Source organism: Coregonus lavaretus (genome assembly GCF_964263955.1).
Source record: "Coregonus lavaretus genome assembly, chromosome: 27".
NCBI classification, from domain to species: domain Eukaryota; kingdom Metazoa; phylum Chordata; class Actinopteri; order Salmoniformes; family Salmonidae; genus Coregonus; species Coregonus lavaretus.
This window is the reverse complement of record NC_140014.1, coordinates 14,187,653-14,210,119: the sequence shown is the minus strand read 5'-3', so window position 1 is coordinate 14,210,119 and position 22,467 is coordinate 14,187,653. Positions and strand designations below refer to the sequence as shown.

Sequence of the window (22,467 nt, the reverse complement as noted above, 5' to 3'; positions counted from 1 at the left end):
CCAGAGTGCTCTGGACCTCAGACTGGGGCGAAGGTTCACCTTCCAACAGGACAATGACCCTAAGCACACAGCCAAGGTTGTCTAGACAATGCAGGAGTGGGTCGGGACAAGTCTCTGAATGTCCTTGAGTGGCCCAGCCAGAGCCCGGACTTGAACCCGATTAAACATCTCTGGAGAGACCTGAAAATAGCTGTGCAGTGATGCTTCCCATCCAACCTGACAGAGCTTGAGAGGATCTGCTGAGAAGAATGGGAGAAACTCCCCAAATACAGGTGTGCCAAGCTTGTAGCGTCATACCGAAGAAGACTCGAGGCTGTATACGCTGCCAAAGGTGCTTCAACAAAGTACTGAGTAAAGGGTCTGAATAATTATATAAATGTAATAATTAATTTCTTTATTTTTTTTATACATTTGCAAAAATCTCTACAAACCTGTTTTTGCTTATGGGGTATTTTGTGTAGATTGATGAGGGGAAACAACTATTTAATCAATTTTAGAATAAGGCTGTAACGTAACAAAATGTGTAAAAAGTCAAGGGGTCTGAATACTTTCCAAATGCACTGTATATGCTACCTCATTCAGAAACACAATGTCAACTTTCACTGCTATGCAGAGGACATACAGCTGTACATTTGATGAAACATGATGAAGCCCCAAAATGGACTACTCTGGAAGCCTATGTTTCAGACATAAGGAAGTGGATGGTGGCAAATGTTTTACTTTTAAACTTGGACAAAACAGAGATGCTAGTTCTAGGTCCCAAGAAACAAAGAGATAATTTTGATGGTTGTACAGTCATCTCAAATAAAACTGTGAAGGACCTCTGCGTTTTTCTGGACCCTGATCTCTCTTTCGATGAACATATTAAACAAATATTTAAAGAGCAGCTTTTCCATCTTTTCCATCTTTTTAACAAGCTAAACCACTTCCACCTTTTGTCTAAAAATGATGCAAAAAAGCTAACCCATGCTTTTTTTTTACTTCAAGATTAGACTACTGCAATGCTCTACTCTCCAGCTACCCGGATAAAGCACTAAATACACTTCAGCTAGTGCTAAATATGGCTTCTATAATCTTGACAAGAACCCCCAAAATGTATCGTATTACTCCAGTGCTAGCCTGGCTTCCTGTTAAGGCTATGGCTGATTTCATAGTTTTACTGCTAACCTACAAAGCATTACATGGACTTCCTCCTACCCATCTCTCCGATTTTTTTCCTGCCGTACATACGTACATGTACGCTACGGTCACAAGACACAGGACTCCTTATTGTTCCTAGAATGTATTTTTTTTTGTTGGTATTTTACCCCCTTTTTCTTCCCAATTTTGTGGTATCCAATTGGTAAGTTCCTAGAATTTCTAAGCAAACAGCTGGAGGCAGGGGTTTGTCCTTTAGAGCTACATTTTTATGGAATGGTCTACTGATCTATGTGGGAGACGCAGACTCGGTCTCAACCTTTAAGTCTTTACTGAAGACTCATCTCTTCAGTAGGTCCTATGATTGAGTAGAGTCTGGCCCAGGGGTGTGAAGGTGAACGGCAAAGCACTGGAGTGACGAACCGCCCTTGCTGTCTCTGCCTGGCCGGCTCTCCTCTCTCCACTGGGATTCTCTGCCTCTGACCCTATTACGGGGGCTGAGTCACTGGCTTGCTAGTGCTCTCCCATGCCGTCCCTAGGAGGTTGCATCACATCTTGCCAGGCTTTTTTCGCTATACTTGACTTGAGTGGGTTGAGTCACTGACGTTATCTTCTTGTCCGGTCTTGCGCCCCCTCGGGCTCGTGTGGTGGGGGAGATCTCTGTGGGCTATACTCCGTCTTGTCCCAGGGTAGTAAGTTGGTGGTCTGTTGATATTCCTATGGTGGTGTGGGGGTTGTGCTTTGGCAAAGTGAGTGGGATTATATCCTGCCTGGTTGGCTCTATCCGGGGGTAACTTTGGACAGGGCCACAGTGTCCCCCGACCGCCCCTGTCTCAGTCCCCAGTATCTATTCTGCAATAGTCTATGTGCCGGGGGGCTAGGGTCAGTCTGTCCTATCTAGTGTATTTCTCCTGTCTTATCTGGTGTCCTGTGTGATCTTAAGTATGCTACCTCGTCTCTCTCTCTGAGGACCTGAGACCTAGGACCATGCCTCTGGACTACCTGGCCTGATGACTCCTGGCTGTCCCCGGCCCCAGTCCACCTGGTTGTGCTGCTGAATCATTTTCTGCTGTTCTGCCTGTGGCTATGGAACCTGTTCACCAGAACTGCTGTTTCGACTCTCTCTCTCTCTCTCTCTCTCTCTCTCTCTCTCTACCACACCTGCTGTCTCGACCTCTTAATGCTCGGCTATGAAAAGCCAACTGACATTTAAACCTGAGGTGCTGACCTGTTGCACCCTCTATAACCACTGTGATTATTATTTGACCTTGCTGGTCATCTATGAACAGTTGATCATCTTGAAGAACGATCTAGCCTTAATGGCCATGTACTCTTATAATCTCCACCCGGCACAGCCAGAAGAGGACTGGCCACCCCTCAGAGCCTGGTTCCTCTCTAGGTTTTTTCCTAGGTTCCTGCCTTTCTAGGGAGTTTTTCCTAGCCACCGTGCTTCTACATCTACATTGCTTGCTAGTTTGGGGTTTTAGGTTTCTGTATAAGCAGTTTGTGACATCTGCTGATGTAAAAAGGGCTTTATTAATACATTTGATTGATTTTCACACCAGGTTTTCTAGGAAAATCAATGAATTAACTAATATATGTAGCTGAATTAATTAATGAATTATGTTCTGTACAATGTCATCATCTACAGTATGTGTGATGCAATTATGTTACATTTTAACCACAGGAGGTTGGTGGCACCTTAACGGGCTTGTGGTAATGGCTGGAGCGGAATGGTGGAACGTTATCCAATACATCAAACACGTGTCATTGTTACTTACAACAGAGGCAAAAAGGGGACCTTGTTTTTGTTGACCTCCAGGCAGTTCTCAATGCAACAGACCAGCAGTGCATATAATGAAGGAAATGTAAAGGAAAACTACCATAGAGGAATACATGTTTTTGTCAAAAGGTTATCAATATTAACCATCTTCTCTCTACTCCTGCTTTTTAGACATTCAGTCATATGCACTGCCCAAGAGCAATTACTTCCTTTCAACTGCTATGTGCTAATGTGCTCTTAGTCATGGAGGAGTAAAGGAGACGGAGGAAGAGGAACTGACCTTTATAGCCACTTGCATGGCTGTGTTCTCTCCATTCATCCCTAGAACCTGGCCCTCATACACCTCCCCAAATGCTCCATGGCCCAACGCCCTGCAAACACACACCAAGCCAGACAGATGACAAAGAGCTTAATTCCAGAGTCCAGTCAAAACCTGAAGTGACTTGAATATAGCACACTACTACAATCAATTATCATGTAATACACTTAATAGCTTACTGTGTGTGTGGCTTACCTGAGGAGGGTGATGTTCTTGCGTGGTACTTCCTTCAGCTCGCTCAGTGAAGCAGCCTTGCCAGCGAAGCAGTAGTTGGGGTTGTAGTCTGTCATGATGGTCGATGACCGGATCTTACTCAGCTTGTACTCTGGACTCTGGAGACGCAGTCTGACCGCATGCAGCTGGTTCTTCTTACGGTAGTATACTGTAGGGGAGAGAGACCAGGAAGATAGCGTTGGTTACTGTGATACAGCCCTCTGCTTCAAACTGTTACTATCCTGTACCGATCAGAGACACAACAACCCACTAACGCATGCATCACACACACACTACCCTAATGTCTGTCTGTCCTCTAACCTCTGGCCTCTGACCTCTAACATATGGCCTCTGCCCCTGGTCCAATCAGTGACTAGCTGACAGTCTGTGAGTTGAGGACCGAGGACTCACCCTCCGTGGAGGCGGCCTGCGGCCTCGATGCAGGTTGGTAGTCTGCCTGGGGGGCTGGGTGGGTGCCCTGGGGGGCGATGCGTGGAGGTGAGAGGTGCCCTCTGCCGTGACGTCGAGCTGCAGGTGCAGACAGACGCGACGCTCGGGGGAGGAGTGGGGGGCCCGTGGACAGACTACCAACCTACATGGGGGAGAGCTCAGGTGAAGAGACACTGTTAACTGTCTGAGGTCTGTCTCCACCTGGAAGGGCCATCTCCATGGGCCACTGTGTGGCTGCATGACCATCTGGCTTTTGGGTTGGGTTGAGTGTGTGTGTGTGTTGTGTGTTATGCATGTTGTGTATTTAGGATATAGGGAAACTATATACTGACACTGTACAGTATGCTTTTTGAATTGACAGCTCTGACATCACTTCCTCTGAGGCTTATGGGAAAGTTCAAAGGGACTTTCACTTCACTGTGAAACTTTGTGTTAATTACGAGTTTTATTTATTTAGCATTGGAAAGAAGTGTGTTACAGTTAGTGCACAAGTCAAACTCTAAATATATGTATCTCATACTGACATAGAGGGATGGTTTGTTGCCTTCATGGACAAAAGTTATCACGTAGTTAATCGTTAATATGCCAACACTATATTTTTATTGGTAGTATTAACTCCTCCACAGTTGAGAGATGTACACTATATGAGAGAAGTATAGGGGATTAGGAAGACCATTTCAAATCAAATAAAATAAAATGTTATTGGTCACATACACGTGTTTAGCAGATGTTATTGCGGGTGTAGCGAAATGCATTTCGCAGTAAGGCAGTAATGCTTGGATCCTGACAGGGCATATGCATAGTGATGAGTCACCACCACAGTGCTTTTCAAGTTTAAATTGACATTCTGCCATGATAAGACACTCCATGGTTAGACACTCCTTGGCTGGAAAATAAGAGTCTTGCACTGACAGAACTTACCTCCCGTCTTACTGCAAGAGAAACATCAAATAATCCCTCAATGTAGTACATTTTTTTGCCAAAAAACTAATAAGACAATCTGTACTTTTTTTTTGCATGAGCACACATAAAGTACACATATGACACAGTAGCAGCATTCAATATGATATTGATCATTGCCTATTGGCAAGACAAAGTTAGACACTAATATTAGGAGAATCGATTATTATTCTCTCCTTCCATCCTCAAAGCAGAATAATCAAAGGTACAATTTAAAGGTTCATATCAGTCATTTTCCTAATTCCCTAATCATTCCTTTTAGCAGGCTAATTGTGCAATCATTAGCATTAAGCAGTTAAACCATGTATCACCTTGAATTCAAATAAACCCATGTCATTATAAAATAAGTATACAGTAGAGGGTAAGAATTGTTACTGGAGATGTGTCCAATGTGCCCTTTGAAGCATGAATAGATATACAGTATATGTTATTGCACACAATTGGGACCATCAATCCCAAAGTGCCACACAACCAACTGAATACCTAGCTAACCCCTTAACTCTAACAGAAATGTCTTAGATTTTGTGGTCTGAAATAGTGCAAGAGTGAAAGGTGGTTAGTCTCACTGTAATCCCTTAAGCCCCTCTAAAAGTATGTGTATCACACTTAAAATATGTCTAGTCTCTACCAGGCTTGATATCTGAAAGAAATATAATGCCCAAGGGCTGGCAAGGCAAACCCATTATTGTCACTGTGGAAAATTATAAGCCAAAATTCCTAAAAGGCCACCTTTTGTACTCTTTCTGTCAAGTCTCTGAGATATTTTATATTCAAGCTTTGCCTTTCTCTACAATTAAGTCTCTTCCTGGCTTTTAACTGCAGTGAAAATCGTGTACTTCTGCCATTCACTCTCATCCAATGTCACATTTCCCTCAAAGAGAATACATTAAACCACAGCTTGGTTTAAAATGCTAAGCGTCCTGCCTTTTCAGGATGCTTTCATTCTGAAAGTTAAATACAGTATCGTTGGCATGGAGAGAAGCTCACAGCTCACAGGCGATGAAAGGTGGAGGGCACAGAGTCGACACAGAACTGGAAGAGTCTCTTACTGAGGGTGAGGCTGGCGCAGGTCAGGACGATGCCCGTCACCACGGTAGATGCCACCACGGCCAGGATGAGGGACAGGGACAGCTGGCCTTTTGGGGTGAGGCTCTGAGGGACTGCTGCTGGTGGGGGGGGGTCAGAGGTCAGGGTTAGCAGGGGAAGATAGAGAACCACTAAGATCATAACAATGTATCAGAGACAATGGGACTACTAGTAAGGTAGTTAACAACCTTCCATTCCATTCCTCCATTTATTTTATTTGATGAGTGTGCCATTTAATGTAAATATTTCCATGACTGTACAGAAGTTACCTGTGCAGGTGACGTTGTCACTGGCCAGCACCTCCTCGTTGTGACAAAGGCAGAGGATGAGTCGAGTGTCCTCGTCTCGTTTGCAGCTCTGGGTCTGGCAGTGACTGCAGTTGAGCTGCACCTTGATCTCACATTCTCCATGGCTCTCCATGGCTGAGTGGAGAGGATGACAGAGGAAGTTACATCACCACATGAATCTCACAAGAACAATGCTGTAGCACAAGCACTGGTCAACTTAGCCATATGTATGATTAAAAAGAGAAGATGTTTTACAATCTGAGTTCTTTGTATCTCTTCTTCTTAACATTGTCAAACACTGGTGTTAAATTCTTAGCTATGGTCAACTAAACTTAATCATGATTTCACTGTAAAGTCGATACTGCATGACCATGGATCAATTGATCTGTTTTAGTTAGTGTCTTTGTCATGTCTTTCACTACACAGAGGACTGCTTTGTATTCCGGGCAGGACTGGCGGCACATGCTTTGGTCACAAATGACATTGTCGTGCTGTAAAGAATTGAGGGGATGCCTGTTTTTCCACATCAGTGGCTAAAGAGAAGACAGCATGGCGCCAGGATCAACAGGATCCGTGAGGCGATCAATTAGTTAACTGGTAGTAGGAGAAAGCCTTACCTGCCAGCGGCTGGAGAAATATCTCCCCCATGGGATGAACAAAGGAGATGCCATCCTGACCACCCGCTGTGATGTCATCAGTCAGCGCGGCATCGCCACCTTGATTTAGATTAAACACGATATCAAAGATAAGTGCATGTTTGAGCTAATAATAATAATAATAATGGCTTATTATTGCCTGCATAACATCTGCTCACATTATAAGTGGCAATCTTCCTTTTGAACAAAAAAGGTCTGGGTAGAGGGAGAGTATGTGTGGTATGTTAATGATGCTGAAAGAAATCGAATGTCTCTCAATCTGTTCATATCTGGATCGTTCCACCAATATGGTGCCTTTTGAGAAGTGTAATTTGGTCAAAAAAAAGTTTTCATGAAGAGCACATGTTCAACTTCATAAAAAAGTTCCCATCTCAAGAGGTTAAATTAAAAAAAGGACTATAGTAAATGCCTATAAAGTACCAAATAAAGTAAAGGGGTTGACCATAACAGGTTTAATCTTAAATCCCCTTCTGACAGGGGGTATTGAAAGCAAAATTCTAATAGTTTGCCTAATTTTAGTTTATGTGACAAACAAGCAAGTATAGTGTAGATAATCATTTTACCATCTAAACTGCTGTGAAATATATTTTGAAATATATGGTGTACAAAACCTGAAAGTAAAAGACACAAAAACATAGAAATAGCGCACATAGAACATATGTACCGCTTCTTAGACTTGCTTTCAATGAGAATTACATACACTACATCACCAAAAGTATGTGGACAGCCCTTCAAATTAGTGGATTCGGCTATTTCTGCCACACCCGTTGCTGACAGGTGTATCAAATCGAGCACACCGCCTTGCAATCTCCATAGACAAACATTGGCAGTAGAATGGCCCGTACTGAAGAGTTCAGTGACTTTTAACATGGCACCGTCATAGAATGCCACCTTTCCAACAAGTCAGTTCGTCAAATTTCTGCACTGTTAGAGCTGCCCCGATCAACTGAAAGTGCCTTTATTGTGAAGTGGAAACGTCTAGGAGCAACAACGGCTCAGCCACTAAGTGGTAGGACACACAAGCTCACAGAACGGGACTGCCGAGTGCTGAAGCTTGTAGTGTGTAAAAATAATCTGTCCTCGGTTGCAACACTCAATACCGAGTTCCAAACTGCCTCTGTAAGCAATGTCAGCACAATAACTTTTCGTCGGGAGCTTCATGAAATGGGTTTCCAAGGCCGAGCAGCCACACACAAGCCTAAGATCACCATGCGCAATGCCAAGTGTAGGCTGGAGTGGTGTAAAGCTTGCCACCATTGGAATCTGGAGCAGTGGAAACGCGTTCTCTGGACTGATGAATCACGCTTCACCATCTGGCAGTCCGATGGACGAATCTGTGCTTGGCGGACACCAGGAGAACGCTATCTGCCCCAATGCATAGTGCCAACTGTAAAGTTTGGTGGAGGAGGAATAATGGTCTGGGCTGTTTTTCATGGTTCGGGCTAGGCCCCTTAGTTCCAGTGAAGGGAAATCTTAACACTACAGCATACAATGACATTCTAGACGATTCTGTGCTTCCAACTTTATGGCAACGGTTTGGGGAAGGCCCTTTCCTGTTTCAGCATGACAATGCCCCCATGCACAAAGCGAGGTCCATACAGAATGGTTTGTCGAGATCAGTGTGGAAGAATTTGACTGGCCTGCACAGAGCCCTGACCTCAACCCCATTGAACACCTTTGGGATGAATTGGAACACTGACTGCGAGCCAGGCCGAATCGCCTAGCATCAGTGCCTGACCTCACTTATGCTGTTGTGGCTGAATGGAAGCAAGTCCCTGCAGCAATGTTCCAACATCTAGTGGAAAGCATTCCCAGAAGAGTGGAGGCTGTTATAGCAGCAAATGGGGAACCAACTCCATATTAATGCCCATGATTTTGGAATGAGATTTTTGATGAGCAGGTCTCCACATACTTTTCATCATGTAGTGTATCTATAACTCACAATCCTATGTGAATTTTGTCAGGTAGCCCAAAAAGTTACATATTGCAGCTTTAATACCAATAATTTATTAAACTTCTATAGCGCTTCCATAATAGAAATCTCAAAGTGCTTCATAAGCAAAAAATTATAATAAAATAAATAAAAGCAATGTATCATGACAGGTCAGGTCAACCAATACAGGCCAAGTCTTTGAATGCTGCATCCTCTGCACATGGAGAGAGTCCGTTCATGGCTTGAGCAGAAGGAGCTGATCAGAGGATGGTAGATGATGGTCATGGAGTCTGCTCATGATCTTTTAGAGGGCAAGACTGGGAACCAGCTTGTCATATAGCCACTGGACTGCTATTCCACTCTGTGAAGCACCCACTGTGTGATGCCTCGGCAGCTCTGGGTGCCAGAAAGCCCACCACACAAAGTTCAGAATAGTAGCCAGTCGTCCTCTCTACGAGCCCTCTGCCCCAGCACTGTATTCCTCCATCTCCCATTCCTCTCACGCTTCAAGAGACTCCTCACATGATTTTCTCAAAAGATGGCAGCCATGTGAAATAGAAAAGCTGCTACTGTTTCCAGATGCATTTTTTAAACAAAAACATTAGCCAGCTAGCTAGCTAGCCAAGCCAAAAATAGTTGACCTGTCAGTCAATCTGCAAATCCGTGGCTCAAAACCACCAGATACTGTATATGCATTAAAAACGAATTGTTATGAAAAACTAAAATGTTTGTTCCAAAGTCAATGAAAACACACTTAAAAATAACTAAATATGTACACATTTACAGGAGCTCTCTGTCTAGGCTGCTACCAATGAATGAATGATGTTGTCTATCTATGGGTAACAGCCAGGGTTGACGTGTTATGCTCGACCCACTCAGTTTAACATCACAAAACACCAGGAAATGGCCAAAATGAGTACAACCAGCTCATCTGCTTTTACACTTTTATTTGACTATTAGTTGTTCAATGTTTCTTTTGAAAAAATATATTTAAAAAGGAATAGTTTCACCATATTAAAACGAGAGTTCACTTCAAGTAACAGGGTCGATCTTAAAATGAGGGACAGACGTAAATGAATCACTAATCACATGAAATAAATAATAATCTTCAGAAATTACTTTGTCAAAGCAACAAAATAACCAGTGCTTTACAATGACGGTGAAATTTGGAGAAATATTGGGGTTAGGTGTGTTAAAATCCCTTACTGAAAAACCATGTGATCTTATATGAAGTTAATGTGATAACATGTGACGTTTGCCCCCTGACAAAGAAATGATCAGTCCATAATTTTAATGGTAGGTTTATTTGAACAGTGAGAGACAATAACAATAAAAAAATCCAGAAAAACGCATGTCAAAAATGTTATAAATTGATTTGCATTTTAAAGAGGGAAATAAGTATTTGACCCCTCTGCAAAACATGACTTAGTACTTGGTGGTAAAACCCTTGTTGGCAATCACAGAGGTCAGACCTTTCTTGTAGTTGGCCACCAGGTTTGCACACATCTCAGGAGGGATTTTGTCCCACTCCTCTTGGCAGATCTTCTCCAAGTCATTAAGGTTTCGAGCCTGATGTTTGGCAACACGAACCTTCAGCTTCCTCCACAGATTTTCTATGGGATTAAGGTCTGGAGACTGGCTAGGCCACTCCAGGACCTTAATGTGCTTCTTCTTGAGCCACTCCTTTGTTGCCTTGGCCGTGTGTTTTGGGTCATTGTCATGCTGGATTACCCATCCACGACCCCTTTTCAATGCCCTGGCTGAGGGAAGGATGATGGCCCCGTCCATCATCCCTTTGATGTGGTGAAGTTGTCCTGTCCCCTTAGCAGAAAAACACCCCCAAAGCATAATGTTTCCACCTCCATGTTTGACGGTGGGGATGGTGTTCTTGGGGTCATAGGCAGCATTCCTCCTCCTCCAAACACGGCGAGTTGAGTTGATGCCAAAGAGCTCGATTTTGGTCCCATCTGACCACAACACTTTCACCCAGTTCTCCTCTGAATCATTCAGATGTTCATTGGCAAACTTCAGATGTGCTTTCTTGAGCAGGGGGACCTTGCGGGCGCTGCAGGATTTCAGTCCTTCACGGCGTAGTGTGTTACCAATTGTTTTCTTGGTGACTATGGTCCCAGCTGCCTTGAGATCATTGACAAGATCTTCCCGTGTTGTTCTGGGCTGATTCCTCACCGTTCTCATGATCATTGCAACTCCACGAGGTCAGATCTTGCATGGAGCCCCAGGCCGAGGGAGATTGACAGTTCATTTGTGTTTCTTCCATTTGCGAATAATCGCACCAACTGTTGTCACCTTCTCACCAAGCTGCTTGGCGATGGTCTTGTAGCCCATTCCAGCCTTGTGTAGGTCTACAATCTTGTCCCTGACATCCTTGGAGAGCTCTTTGGTCTTGGCCATGGTGGAGAGTTTGGAATCTGATTTATTGATTGCTTCTGTGGACAGGTGTCTTTTATACAGGTAACAAGCTGAGATTAGGAGCACTCCCTTTAAGATTGTGCTCCTAATCTCAGCTCGTTACCTGTATAAAAGACACCTGGGAGCCAGAAATGTTTCTGATTGAGAGGGGGTCAAATACTTATTTCCCTCTTTAAAATGCAAATCAATTTATAATATTTTTTACATGCGTTTTTCTGGATTTTTTTGTTGTTATTCTGTCTCTCACTGTTCAAATAAACCTACCATTAAAATTATAGACTGATCATTTCTTTGTCAGTGGGCAAATGTACAAAATCAGCAGGGGATCAAATACTTTTTTCCCCTCACTGTAAAAGCAACATGTGATAACATGAAACTACACATTTTTGCATGTGAACCCATGATCTCATGTGAAATAAATGTGACAACAGGAATACAACATTTCAAAAAGTTTTCCACATGTGAAAATACAATTCCACATGTGAGAGTTAGATTTTCTGCAATTTACATGTGAGGTGAAAACATGTTATTCTCCTCACATGTGAAAAGGTGGTGTTAATATGTGAACTCTAAATGTAATACATGTGAACATATGGTTCCACATATGAACTGACCTGACACGTCTCTTTTTTTTTTACATGAGAACATTTCAGCTCAACACGTGAAATCGCATTTCCGCATGTGAAATTGCTGTTTTCACATGTTGAAACAAGAGATGTGTTAGGTTAAATTTCACGTGTTTTTTTGTTGTAGGGAATGAAATTATATGGGGGTTTTAAAGTAAGTGGTATGCTGTACAGCTAAAATAGTGTACTTAAAAAAAAAATCAATGACAATATTTGACATGATCACTTAGTACTGACGTTTCAATATCACCCCACCTGGGATTTGAACTCACAACCTCTGGATTCGGGGTACACTGATTTTTCTGCTGCGCCGCAAAGTCTGTAGCATTCCTCTACACATTCATTACTTATAATACATCTCTGCACTTAGCATTACGGATAATCCTGAATGAAGATGCACAAATATCATACCCCCAAGACATGCTAACCTCCCACCATTACAATAACAAGGGAGGTTAGCATTTTTGCGGGGTACTTTCTCACTCATCATTATTCACGATTCATTCAGGATTATCCGCAATCATGGTAGCATCCACATTAACGTAGAAGTGTTTAGAAACATATTATATTCTTATTTACAATAAAAGTGACTCCAAAATGACCCAATACATTATTTACCATTAATTTCTATTGGGCACAAAATAATCTGAAACACAACCAAAACAAACAGCAAATGCATCCAACAAATGTGTAGAGTCACAAGCTTGATGTAGTCATTGCGTGCTATGATTATGGGACCAAATACTTCACTTTTTACTACTTAAATAAACACGTAAGTGAATTTGTCCCAATACTTTTGGTCCCCTAAAATCGGGGGGAACTATGTACAAAAAGTGCTGTAATTTCTAAACAGTTCACCCGATATGGTGAAATTTTAGGGGTTTTCTGTATAGTTGTCTAATGTTGGTGGGGCATATTATTCTGTTTAAATAAACATACACAATGTAATCATGTATGTCAAAGTGTGTCAAGTAGGTAAGTTGAAAACACTATGTTAAAAGATACAGCTTGTGTGTCTATCCTAACTACTCATTTTTGTTTGCAGGGCATCACCTGTGAAATCTCATGTGAAAAATATAAAGGTTATGTGATCACGTGAAAATCCACATGTGAAACTTCATGTGAAATATCATCACGTGAAGTGTTCCAAAAACACATGGTTTTACATGATTTCACACAGGCCAAATGTGGAAATTTCACATGTGAAATCATGTGGTTTTTCCATAATGGGTGAAACAGGGTTGACAGAAGGACATGTCAAAATGTTTAATTTTGGTCCTTTAGCAAGTCTTTATTCAAACAAAAAATCTGATTTATTTAATTCTCTATGTGGTCTATATTAAATGGCAACTCATTTAATATAACAGGCTTTTAAAATTCAATATTGGTGCACAACTTCTACTTAAAATATCAAAGTTACTCTTTTGACGGAACAACCCATCTCCTCTCAGTCATGTTTTGCAGAGGAGCCAAATGGAACTCCAATCTTATCAATCAATTAAGTAGAACTTTCTTCCCGAGCCAGAACAGGGAGCAGGGTCTTTCATGATCCACAACTAGTAAATCATACTAGATAAAGACAGAAAAGCAGTGAATGTTATCAGCCTGCCCCTTTCCTTGGGGCCAAAGTAAATTCTCCAGCATAAATATCTTGTCAGATTCATCACAGCTAGATAAGAGCTGGAGGCTACAGAGGGAGGATCTTAAATCCTATAATAACACCCCTAACAGTATAGTACAGCACATAGGAAAGCAATAATAATAATTATTATTATTTTAATATATGTGTGTGAGCTTACCTCTGTATCCGCCTCCTCCTCCTCCAGCAGTGCAGGCTCCCCCTCCCCCTCCGAACCCCCCGAAGGTGGCCCAGGACAGTTTGGATAAGGCTTGGGGGCAGGAGGAACCCCCCTCGGCCCCCTCCAGGAGAGACTTCCCTGACCACAAGTAGCTGGAGGAGTCCTTCCAGCCTCCACCTCCCCCTGCAACATACACACACACACACACACACACACACACATACACACACACACACACACACACACACACACACACACACACACACACAAACACCTCATTTAGCCATCACACTCTCTAAACACTTCCATCGATGTTTGCATAAGATGTGTCGATAATTGTTCCATAACACCCTGCTGGTCAAACAAGATTTACTGGGAATGTTCCAGCTTCTTGATACCAACACCTGCACTCCTGCCCTTTCTCTGACACACTCCTGTCCTTTCTCCTGAAGACACTCAAGTAGGAGCTTTAGCAGTCAGAGGAATGAAAGCCATATGTTTTCAGGGAGCAGATAGTTAGCTCTGTGAAGAAAATCAGGGCGAAGGGACACATGGAGGTGATGATGTAAAGGCAACCCTACCAACCTGCTGCTCCAGTCTTGCCGTTGGAGCTGGTGGCCACCGTGTCATTCTCGTACTGCTCCAGAGGGATCTGGTCCAAGCTGCTCTCTGGGTCCTCCAGGTAGGCTTTACCTCCACCACCAGCTGCTATAAGTAGAGGCACCAGTACTCCACCCTCCATCTGGCAGGGGTCACAATCAAACACAGTAACAGCTTTTAGAGTACCACTCTACCCTCTGCCATGGTCCATAGTCCACTTAGGGGCCAGTCCAGCGTTACAAAGAGATACAACTCCTAGGTTAAAGGGCTCTTGTGATAAAAAACTATTAACATAACCTCTGACCTCTACTGCTTGTAACACTACATCTGTAGATAAAGACCATGATAAATTATCTTTTAGAATGCATTCAGAACTTTTTTGAAGCTTATCAATCGGCTCATATCTAGCAGCTACATCTGCTTCCGACGGACACCATCATGAGATAAAAGCAGAAAATAGTTGAATGAAGTTAGGTTGAGAGGAGGGACTCTTATTAGGGACTCTTACCTTGTAGATATAGGTGGCTCCTCCGCCACCCCCTCCACCTCCTGCCCAATCCTCACCAGTGAACGCATCTTCTATCACTGAGGATTCCCCCAGGCAGATCTTCTGTGTCAGGGGATTTCTCTACAGAGAACAATTGGATATGGTCAGATCAGAGCGAGAGAGAATGGCTGCCAGTCTGAAATTATATTTTCATACCATCAGGAGGGAAATACTCTCTGGATGGTACCCGAAGTACCAGGAAGTAATCAAACATTGAAAGAAAACTAAACACTTTGAACAGCAGGTTATCCACCCATAATGTCACCTGAGATAGCCTAACTCTCCCCTCTAACACTTACCCCTGGACAGGCATCCTCCCCCTGATGTCCCACCAGTATATACAGGATGTCTCCCTTCTCCAGAGGGAAGATGGCTGAGATGAAGACCCCGTGGGAACGCTTGTTGTGGTTCTTTGCTCCTTTGCCACCTGCAGCTCCATAGGCTGAGATCCTGAGGAGGGCACATTAAACATGTGATAAGACCACTGAAGGTCATGTTTGGTGCTTAGGTGACCTTATAACAGTGGCTACTCAATTAATTACGAGTGAGCATTGCAGAAAGGATGCAAAAAAGCCATGTTGGTTTGGTCTCTATAGTGCATCAGAAGATTTGCAGCTCTTCAAATCATACTGTAACACTGGCAATACCAAGGCTTTGCCTGAGACTTGTATCATCAGCTTGTATCATCAGATGAAATCATGGTAAATATTCTGTAGTTTTACTGTAATCAGAGCTCAGCTGAGCCCCCCGACAACAACATACCAATGCTAACAAAGAAGAGCAGAGAAGCTCCCTGATACCCACTTCTTGTCTTTCTTTACCCCTTTTAACATCTAGTGTTGTGGAGCTCATTGTAATGAGGCCCCATGACTAGACCAGCAACTACAATAAATGAGTTCAAAGCCTTGCCTTGGCAGGGGCCAGATTATGGAGAGAGAGTGAGCAGTGAGCACAGATAGACTAATCTATGCCTCCAGCCGGTGAGTCACGCTTCTCACTCTGCCTCAGTCTTACTTACTTACACACACACACACACACACACACACACACACACACACACACACACACACACACAGCCCAGGCAGGGTCTGAACCCATATCAGACTCCCCCTCCCCTAACCTGGATGATGTGGAAATCAATCTTGGCACTCCAGAGACTTGCCTATATTCTATAGGTCTAGCAGATACGTGACATGAAGGTGATACAGGGTAGTATTTAACCTGTATTTATTCAGTTGACTGATTTCTCAGGTTAGGCGGCTGCTTCCTGCCAGCTGTCAGTCGTGACGTACAGATGCAATCATTGGTCAGGGGGCTTGTTTCAAGCATCTTTACCATATGGTTTAGTCTAGTGCAAGAGTGTTCCGATTGCAAAACAGTTGTTCTCTGTGGCTTTCATATTTCTACAAGATTAGAAGAACATAGCAAAATGTGCACCCACATGTATCTGTTGGTGGCTGGTACCCTCCAGGTCTGCACTCCTTTGAACGGGCCCTCCTTGCCCACGGTGACACTGACATTGGTGTTGCGGTATGCGCTGTCACACTGGGCCTGGGTGGGGCCCTGGGGGCCACTGGCCCCACAGGATGTGAACCACCAGGTCATCAGGGTCACCTCTGAGGAGAGGAGACAGACACATGAGCCACATGTCAGTCAACAAACAAACTCCCTGTGTTGCATGGAAAGGATACAGACATACAGTGGGGGAAAAAAGTATTTAGTCAGCCACCAATTGTGCAAGTTCTCCCACTTAAAAAGATGAGAGAGGCCTGTAATTTTCATCATAGGTACACGTCAACTATGACAGACAAAATGAGGAAAACAAAATCAGAAAATCACATTGTAGGATTTTTTATGAATTTATTTGCAAATTATGGTGGAAAATAAGTATTTGGTCAATAACAAAAGTTTCTCAATACTTTGTTATATACCCTTTGTTGGCAATGACATAGGTCAAACGTTTTCTGTAAGTCTTCACAAGGTTTTCACACACTGTTGCTGGTATTTTGGCCCATTCCTCCATGCAGATCTCCTCTAGAGCAGTGATGTTTTGGGGCTGTCGCTGGGCAACACGGTCTTTCAACTCCCTCCAAAGATTTTCTATGGGGTTGAAATCTGGAGACTGGCTAGGCCACTCCAGGACCTTGAAATGTTTCTTACGAAGCCACTCCGTTGCCCGTGCGGTGTGTTTGGGATCATTGTCATGCTGAAAGACCCAGCCACGTTTCATCTTTAATGCCCTTGCTGATGGAAGGAGGTTTTCACTCAAAATCTCACGATACATGGCCCCATTCATTCTTTCCTTTACACGGATCAGTCGTCCTGGTCCCTTTGCAGAAAAACAGCCCCAAAGCATGATGTGTCCACCCCCATGCTTCACAGTAGGTATGGTGTTCTTTGGATGCAACTCAGCATTCTTTGTCCTCCAAACACGACGAGTTGAGTTTTTACCAAAAAGTTCTATTTTGGTTTCATCTGACCATATGACATTCTCCCAATCCTCTTCTGGATCATCCAAATGCACTCTAGCAAACTTCAGACGGGCCTGGACATGTACTGGCATAAGCAGGGGGACACGTCTGGCACTGCAGGATTTGAGTCCCTGGCGGCGTAGTGTGTTACTGATGGTAGGCTTTGTTACTTTGGTCCCAGCTCTCTGCAGGTCATTCACTAGGTCCCCCCGTGTGGTTCTGGGATTTTTGCTCACCGTTCTTGTGATCATTTTGACCCCACGGGGTGAGATCTTGCGTGGAGCCCCAGATCGAGGGAGATTATCAGTGGTCTTGTATGTCTTCCATTTCCTAATAATTGCTCTCACAGTTGATTTCTTCAAACCAAGCTGCTTACCTATTGCAGATTCAGTCTTCCCAGCCTGGTGCAGGTCTACAATTTTGTTTCTGGTGTCCTTTGACAGCTCTTTGGTCTTGGCCATAGTGGAGTTTGGAGTGTGACTGTTTGAGGTTGTGGACAGGTGTCTTTTATACTGATAACAAGTTCAAACAGGTGCCATTAATACAGGTAATGAGTGGAGGACAGAGGAGCCTCTTAAATAAGAAGTTACAGGTCTGTGAGAGCCAGAAATATTGCTTGTTTGTAGGTGACCAAATACTTATTTTCCACCATAATTGGCAAATAAATTCATTAAAAATCCTACAATGTGATTTTCTGGATTTTTTGTCCTCAATTTGTCTGTCATAGTTGACATGTACCTATGATGAAAATTACAGGCCTCTCTCATCTTTTTAAGTGGGAGAACTTGCACAATTGGTGGCTGACTAAATACTTTTTTCCCCCACTGTACATATAGTGGAGCAGCTGCTGAGGAAATCAAAGGAAATTACTTTAATGGATGCACCTGGTGTATTATGCAAAATGGAGGGGAAAAGCCCTGTGAAAATCAAACTGCAAAGGACATTGGTCTTAGAAATGCAAAATATATTCCATTAGAACAGCTGGTAGTGTACCTGAGGCAGAGGGCTCTGGGAGGGGGCTGAAGAAATCCAGTTTACTGATGGAGTCCATTTCGTGGAAGAATCTGTGTCCGAGCAGCAGGGAGTTGAGATCTGAGAGGAGGGAGACAGACACATTCATCTCTACAGTCTACAGACGGACCTGAAAAACATTCTCTTTCATACGTCTTCTATTAATAATGGTTTCTTCAAAGACGGAGACAGAGATAGGATTTAGAGCGTAGATGTGTTTTTGTGAGGGCAGGATAAGTTCCAGTTGAGTAGATAAAAAGGGATGAGCTGCAGGAAGTTCATGGGTTGAGGAGATGGAGAAAGAAAGACAGACTTATGGAGAAAGTAGAGAAAGACAAAGGGCTTCAGGAGATAAGTAATAATTGCGAGGGAGGACATTGTTTAAGTCTTAGCAGGAGACATGATAAGGGAGGTTATGACTTAGGAGCTGCAATTAGCTGTGGAATTCTGGAGGGTCTGGAGATGTGCTACAGTAAAACGTAATAGGGACGATAAATCTGTGTGCCGATCATATCACGCCCAACTGGTGCCTGTCTGGCGTTGCCAACCCACAGCCAACCCGCAGCCACAGAACCATTTGCCTTGCACGAGACTCTGCAAGCCCCCTGCCTCCCTCCCAACATTTACCTAACCGCATTTGCAATGCCTATCAAATAAAACGAATATTGGCAGACTTCTCCAGAGTTCTGACCAAAGAGCTTCATGGTAGAGAAGAATCGATGGAGCGAAGAAGATGTGTCCTCGAGCGTGACAATAACGTATATGACACTGGAACCCATTGTTGGCGTAACATTTTATTGTCGGATTGCAGATTCGAATCCCAGGGGAGAAGCATTCTATGTCGGTTTCCCTCTTTCAGAAGCAATCAGGCAGTGTGTGGATCATCGGGCCTCCAGGGGAGATCTCCAGCTGCGTTGGAAACAGTGGTTAGCCGTCGCATCTGTGTGCATCATTCTTCTGTATTTTCTTTTAACCTTTATTTAACTAGGCAAGTCAGTTAAGAACAAATTCTTATTTACAATGACGGCCTACCCCGGCCAAACCCGGACGACGCTGGGACAATTGTGCACCGCCCTTTAGGACTCCCAATCACAGCTGGATTATGATACAGCATGGAATCGAATCAGGGTCTGTAGTGACGCCTCTAGCACTGCGCTGCAGTGCCTTAGACTGCTGCGCCATTCGGGAGGCTGGTATGACCTTCTTAAAACAATTCCATATAACTTAGTAGAACCCCCTCCCCCCTCCCCCGGCTTAGACAGGGCTTAGACTGTAATGGGTTAAGGAATCTTATTAGCTCTATCTTTATGAAAGAGGCCCCTCTCAATCAGTAAATGTAATCTTAAGACATTTACATTTACATTTTACATTTAAGTCATTTAGCAGACGCTCTTATCCAGAGCGACTTACAGTTAGTGCATACATTATTTTATCGAACCCACAACCCTGGCGTTGCAAACGCCATGCTCTACCAACTGAGCTACATCCCCTGCCGGCCATTCCCTCCCCTACCCTGGACGACGCTGGGCCAATTGTGCGCGCCGCCCCATGGAAGTTTTACTCAATTGCTGTTCGTTTGAGAGATTATTCAATGACGTGCTAGGAGCCCTCCAAATGGTTGCCCACTGTACTCTAGCCATACATACAGTATGCTACAGTATCTACATTGAGAGCTGGCTTTGTGTTGTGTACAGATTGTGTTACATGGAGGGCTACCTGTGTCAAAGCATGCTGCCCCCAGGGCAATGTCATCTAGGGCGATGTCAGCATTGGAGCCTGGTCCCCACAGAGCCTTCACCTTGAGGTGGAACCTGGGAGAACACACATCACCATGAATGGAGGGAAACACAGTATGGTATTATTTTCATATTAGTTTAAGTACCAAAAAATACCTTAAATTCTTTCACATATCAGTCTATGCATTTCTTAGTTACTACAAAAAACTATTTTTGTACTAACTAACACAGTCATCATTTATCAATGAACTACAATCACTCAAGAAACTAACTTTGAGCTTTTATGTGCTGTATGTTTGACACCTCTGGTCAGTAATTTAGCAGTACATTATGGCACTGTACCCATTGAGGAGGGCAGGTAGCTGCAGAGTGATGTCCTGCCAGTTGTCTTTCCACTGTCCAGACCTCTCCCACACCAACGGGGATGCAACAGTACCGTTATCCTCTAGTGACAGCAGCACGGTGCCATTAAACTCCCCATAGAGATACAGGGAGAAATGCAACTGCAGACAGCGACATCAAGAACAGACGTTACAGTGAATTTCATGACATACTGTTTGAAGACTTGAACATGGCTTAACTGTATGAAGATTAATATTCTGTGTGTAGTACTAGAGGACTGCTCTTTGTTATGATAGAGCCGCTGACTAATTACCAAAAAAAATGTAAGACTTGGCTATGGTTGTGAGATTCTGGCATCTTTGAGGGTGTTTCTAAAACGTCCTTAATGAGGATGTCTAGAACTCATCAGTGAGTCATCAGTGAGCATGTAGTAAGTAGGGGAGATTGTAAGGAAGCCATTGGTGGAAAGATAGGTCTATTTTTCTCACCTGACAGGCTGTGGTAGAGACCGGTTGGGGGAAGGAGGAACTTCGGACAGACGCTTTAATACTGGAACTGTTCCCTCTCACCGCCAGGAACAGGAAGTGCCCTGGGGGGGACAATAACCGCAACACTGAGGGGAGTGGACACTGACATATTGCACCACTCAAAAGGGTATTACTGATAGAGCTCTGAAGAGAACAGCCTTTCAGTGCTCATCTGCAAAACTATATATATTGCCTTGGTGCAGTGCTTGTCAATTTGGAATGAAACCAATTGGAGCTCTAAACTGAAATGCAGAAGTCAATGAAAGGAAATCAATTTAGCAGAAACAGGGCACGCTTTACCTCACACCACATCATGCTGGGCTAGATAATGATCAAGTATTATAACTGATTGTAAATCATCTACAAACTTTCCAAAGGATATAATTCAAATATATTCAGTGATAAACCCATAGGGCAGGAGTATTCAACTCTGACCCTACGAGGTCTGGAGCCTGCTGGTTTTCTGTTCTTTCTAATAATTGATTGCAACCACCTGGTGTACCAGGTCTAAATCATTCCCTGATTAGAGGGGAAAGGCAGTGGAACTGGCTTCGAGGTCCAGAGTTGAGTTTCAGGGCCATAAGGAATTTCTCCGACTAAGCCAGTGTTTGCCAAACTCGGTTCTGGGGACCCCAATGGGTGCAAGTTTTGGTTTTTGCCCTAGCACTAGACAGCTGATTTAAATAATCAAAGCTTAATGATGAGTTGGTTATTTATCAGCTATGTAGTGCTACGGGCAAAAATCTAAACGTGCACCCCTTGGGGTCCCCAGGATCGAGTTTGGGAAATACTGTACTAAGCCATTAAATTCCCCAATGTTTTGATAACTTGAATCTAAATAAAAATCCATTGGAGTCATAAAAAAAACATGGATTTCCAGTCTCTGTGTAATATGAGAAACATGGAAAGAAACCTGAAGGATCATATTTTCCTATACAGTCTTCTCATAGTTCCCCTCTCTTAGCTCAAGCACCTGATGGACGAGACTCAGCAGCACTTGAAAACCAATTCTCAGAGGACACATCTAACCCTAGAGCTGTAGGATACCATCATATCTCCATTTACAACTCCTGGTCAATTGCCTATTGGGTGCAAAAGGTGCTTATACTATATTGCTCATATGACAAAAAGGTTGCAAGATTGAACAGTGAACTGAATTTTCAGTACACTGTATGTCCATCAGTGTTTAGTGACTGAGTAAAAAACAATACCCAATTTACAGGATGAGGACCAGTCTAGTGTAAAATTGATATTTTATACAGCACAATGCAATACCCAATCTCTATTTATGTCTAATATGATAAAGGTGCCATGTATACCCCCTTCAAATAAAGTGTTAGCCAGCAATTTTAGGCCTGGTTACCTTTGAGTGACCTGGTGTGTTTTGCACCATTTACCTTGTGTGTTTTGCAGAGCTGTCCCCAGCACGTCTTTACTGTGTCCCAGTTCCTCCCCACTGACTCTCCTCCAAGAGGACAGCTCATTGGACGTTGACCAGCCACAGGACCCAGGCTCAAAGGAACAGTGGGCTCCATAGGGCAGAGTGTCTGCATG

At 43.5% G+C, this 22,467-nt stretch overlaps 1 protein-coding gene across 1 annotated transcript in view; it reads right to left on the bottom strand.

Moving 5' to 3' along the window:
* LOC311102470 (tyrosine-protein kinase receptor-like) overlaps positions 1-22,467 on the bottom strand; it is a 76,340-nt gene that overhangs the window by 12,420 nt on the left and 41,453 nt on the right. The window contains exons 7-21 of the mRNA XM_084143827.1: positions 22,311-22,460; positions 20,875-20,975; positions 20,387-20,547; positions 20,025-20,119; positions 18,291-18,389; positions 16,268-16,442; positions 15,126-15,276; positions 14,788-14,907; positions 14,265-14,421; positions 13,680-13,862; positions 6,853-6,951; positions 6,218-6,370; positions 5,912-6,025; positions 3,435-3,621; positions 3,201-3,291 (exon numbers count right to left, since the gene is read on the bottom strand). Coding sequence (XP_083999953.1) covers positions 3,201-3,291; positions 3,435-3,621; positions 5,912-6,025; positions 6,218-6,370; positions 6,853-6,951; positions 13,680-13,862; positions 14,265-14,421; positions 14,788-14,907; positions 15,126-15,276; positions 16,268-16,442; positions 18,291-18,389; positions 20,025-20,119; positions 20,387-20,547; positions 20,875-20,975; positions 22,311-22,460 — 2,036 coding nt within the window. The remainder of the gene's footprint in view (positions 1-3,200; positions 3,292-3,434; positions 3,622-5,911; positions 6,026-6,217; positions 6,371-6,852; positions 6,952-13,679; positions 13,863-14,264; positions 14,422-14,787; positions 14,908-15,125; positions 15,277-16,267; positions 16,443-18,290; positions 18,390-20,024; positions 20,120-20,386; positions 20,548-20,874; positions 20,976-22,310; positions 22,461-22,467) is intronic.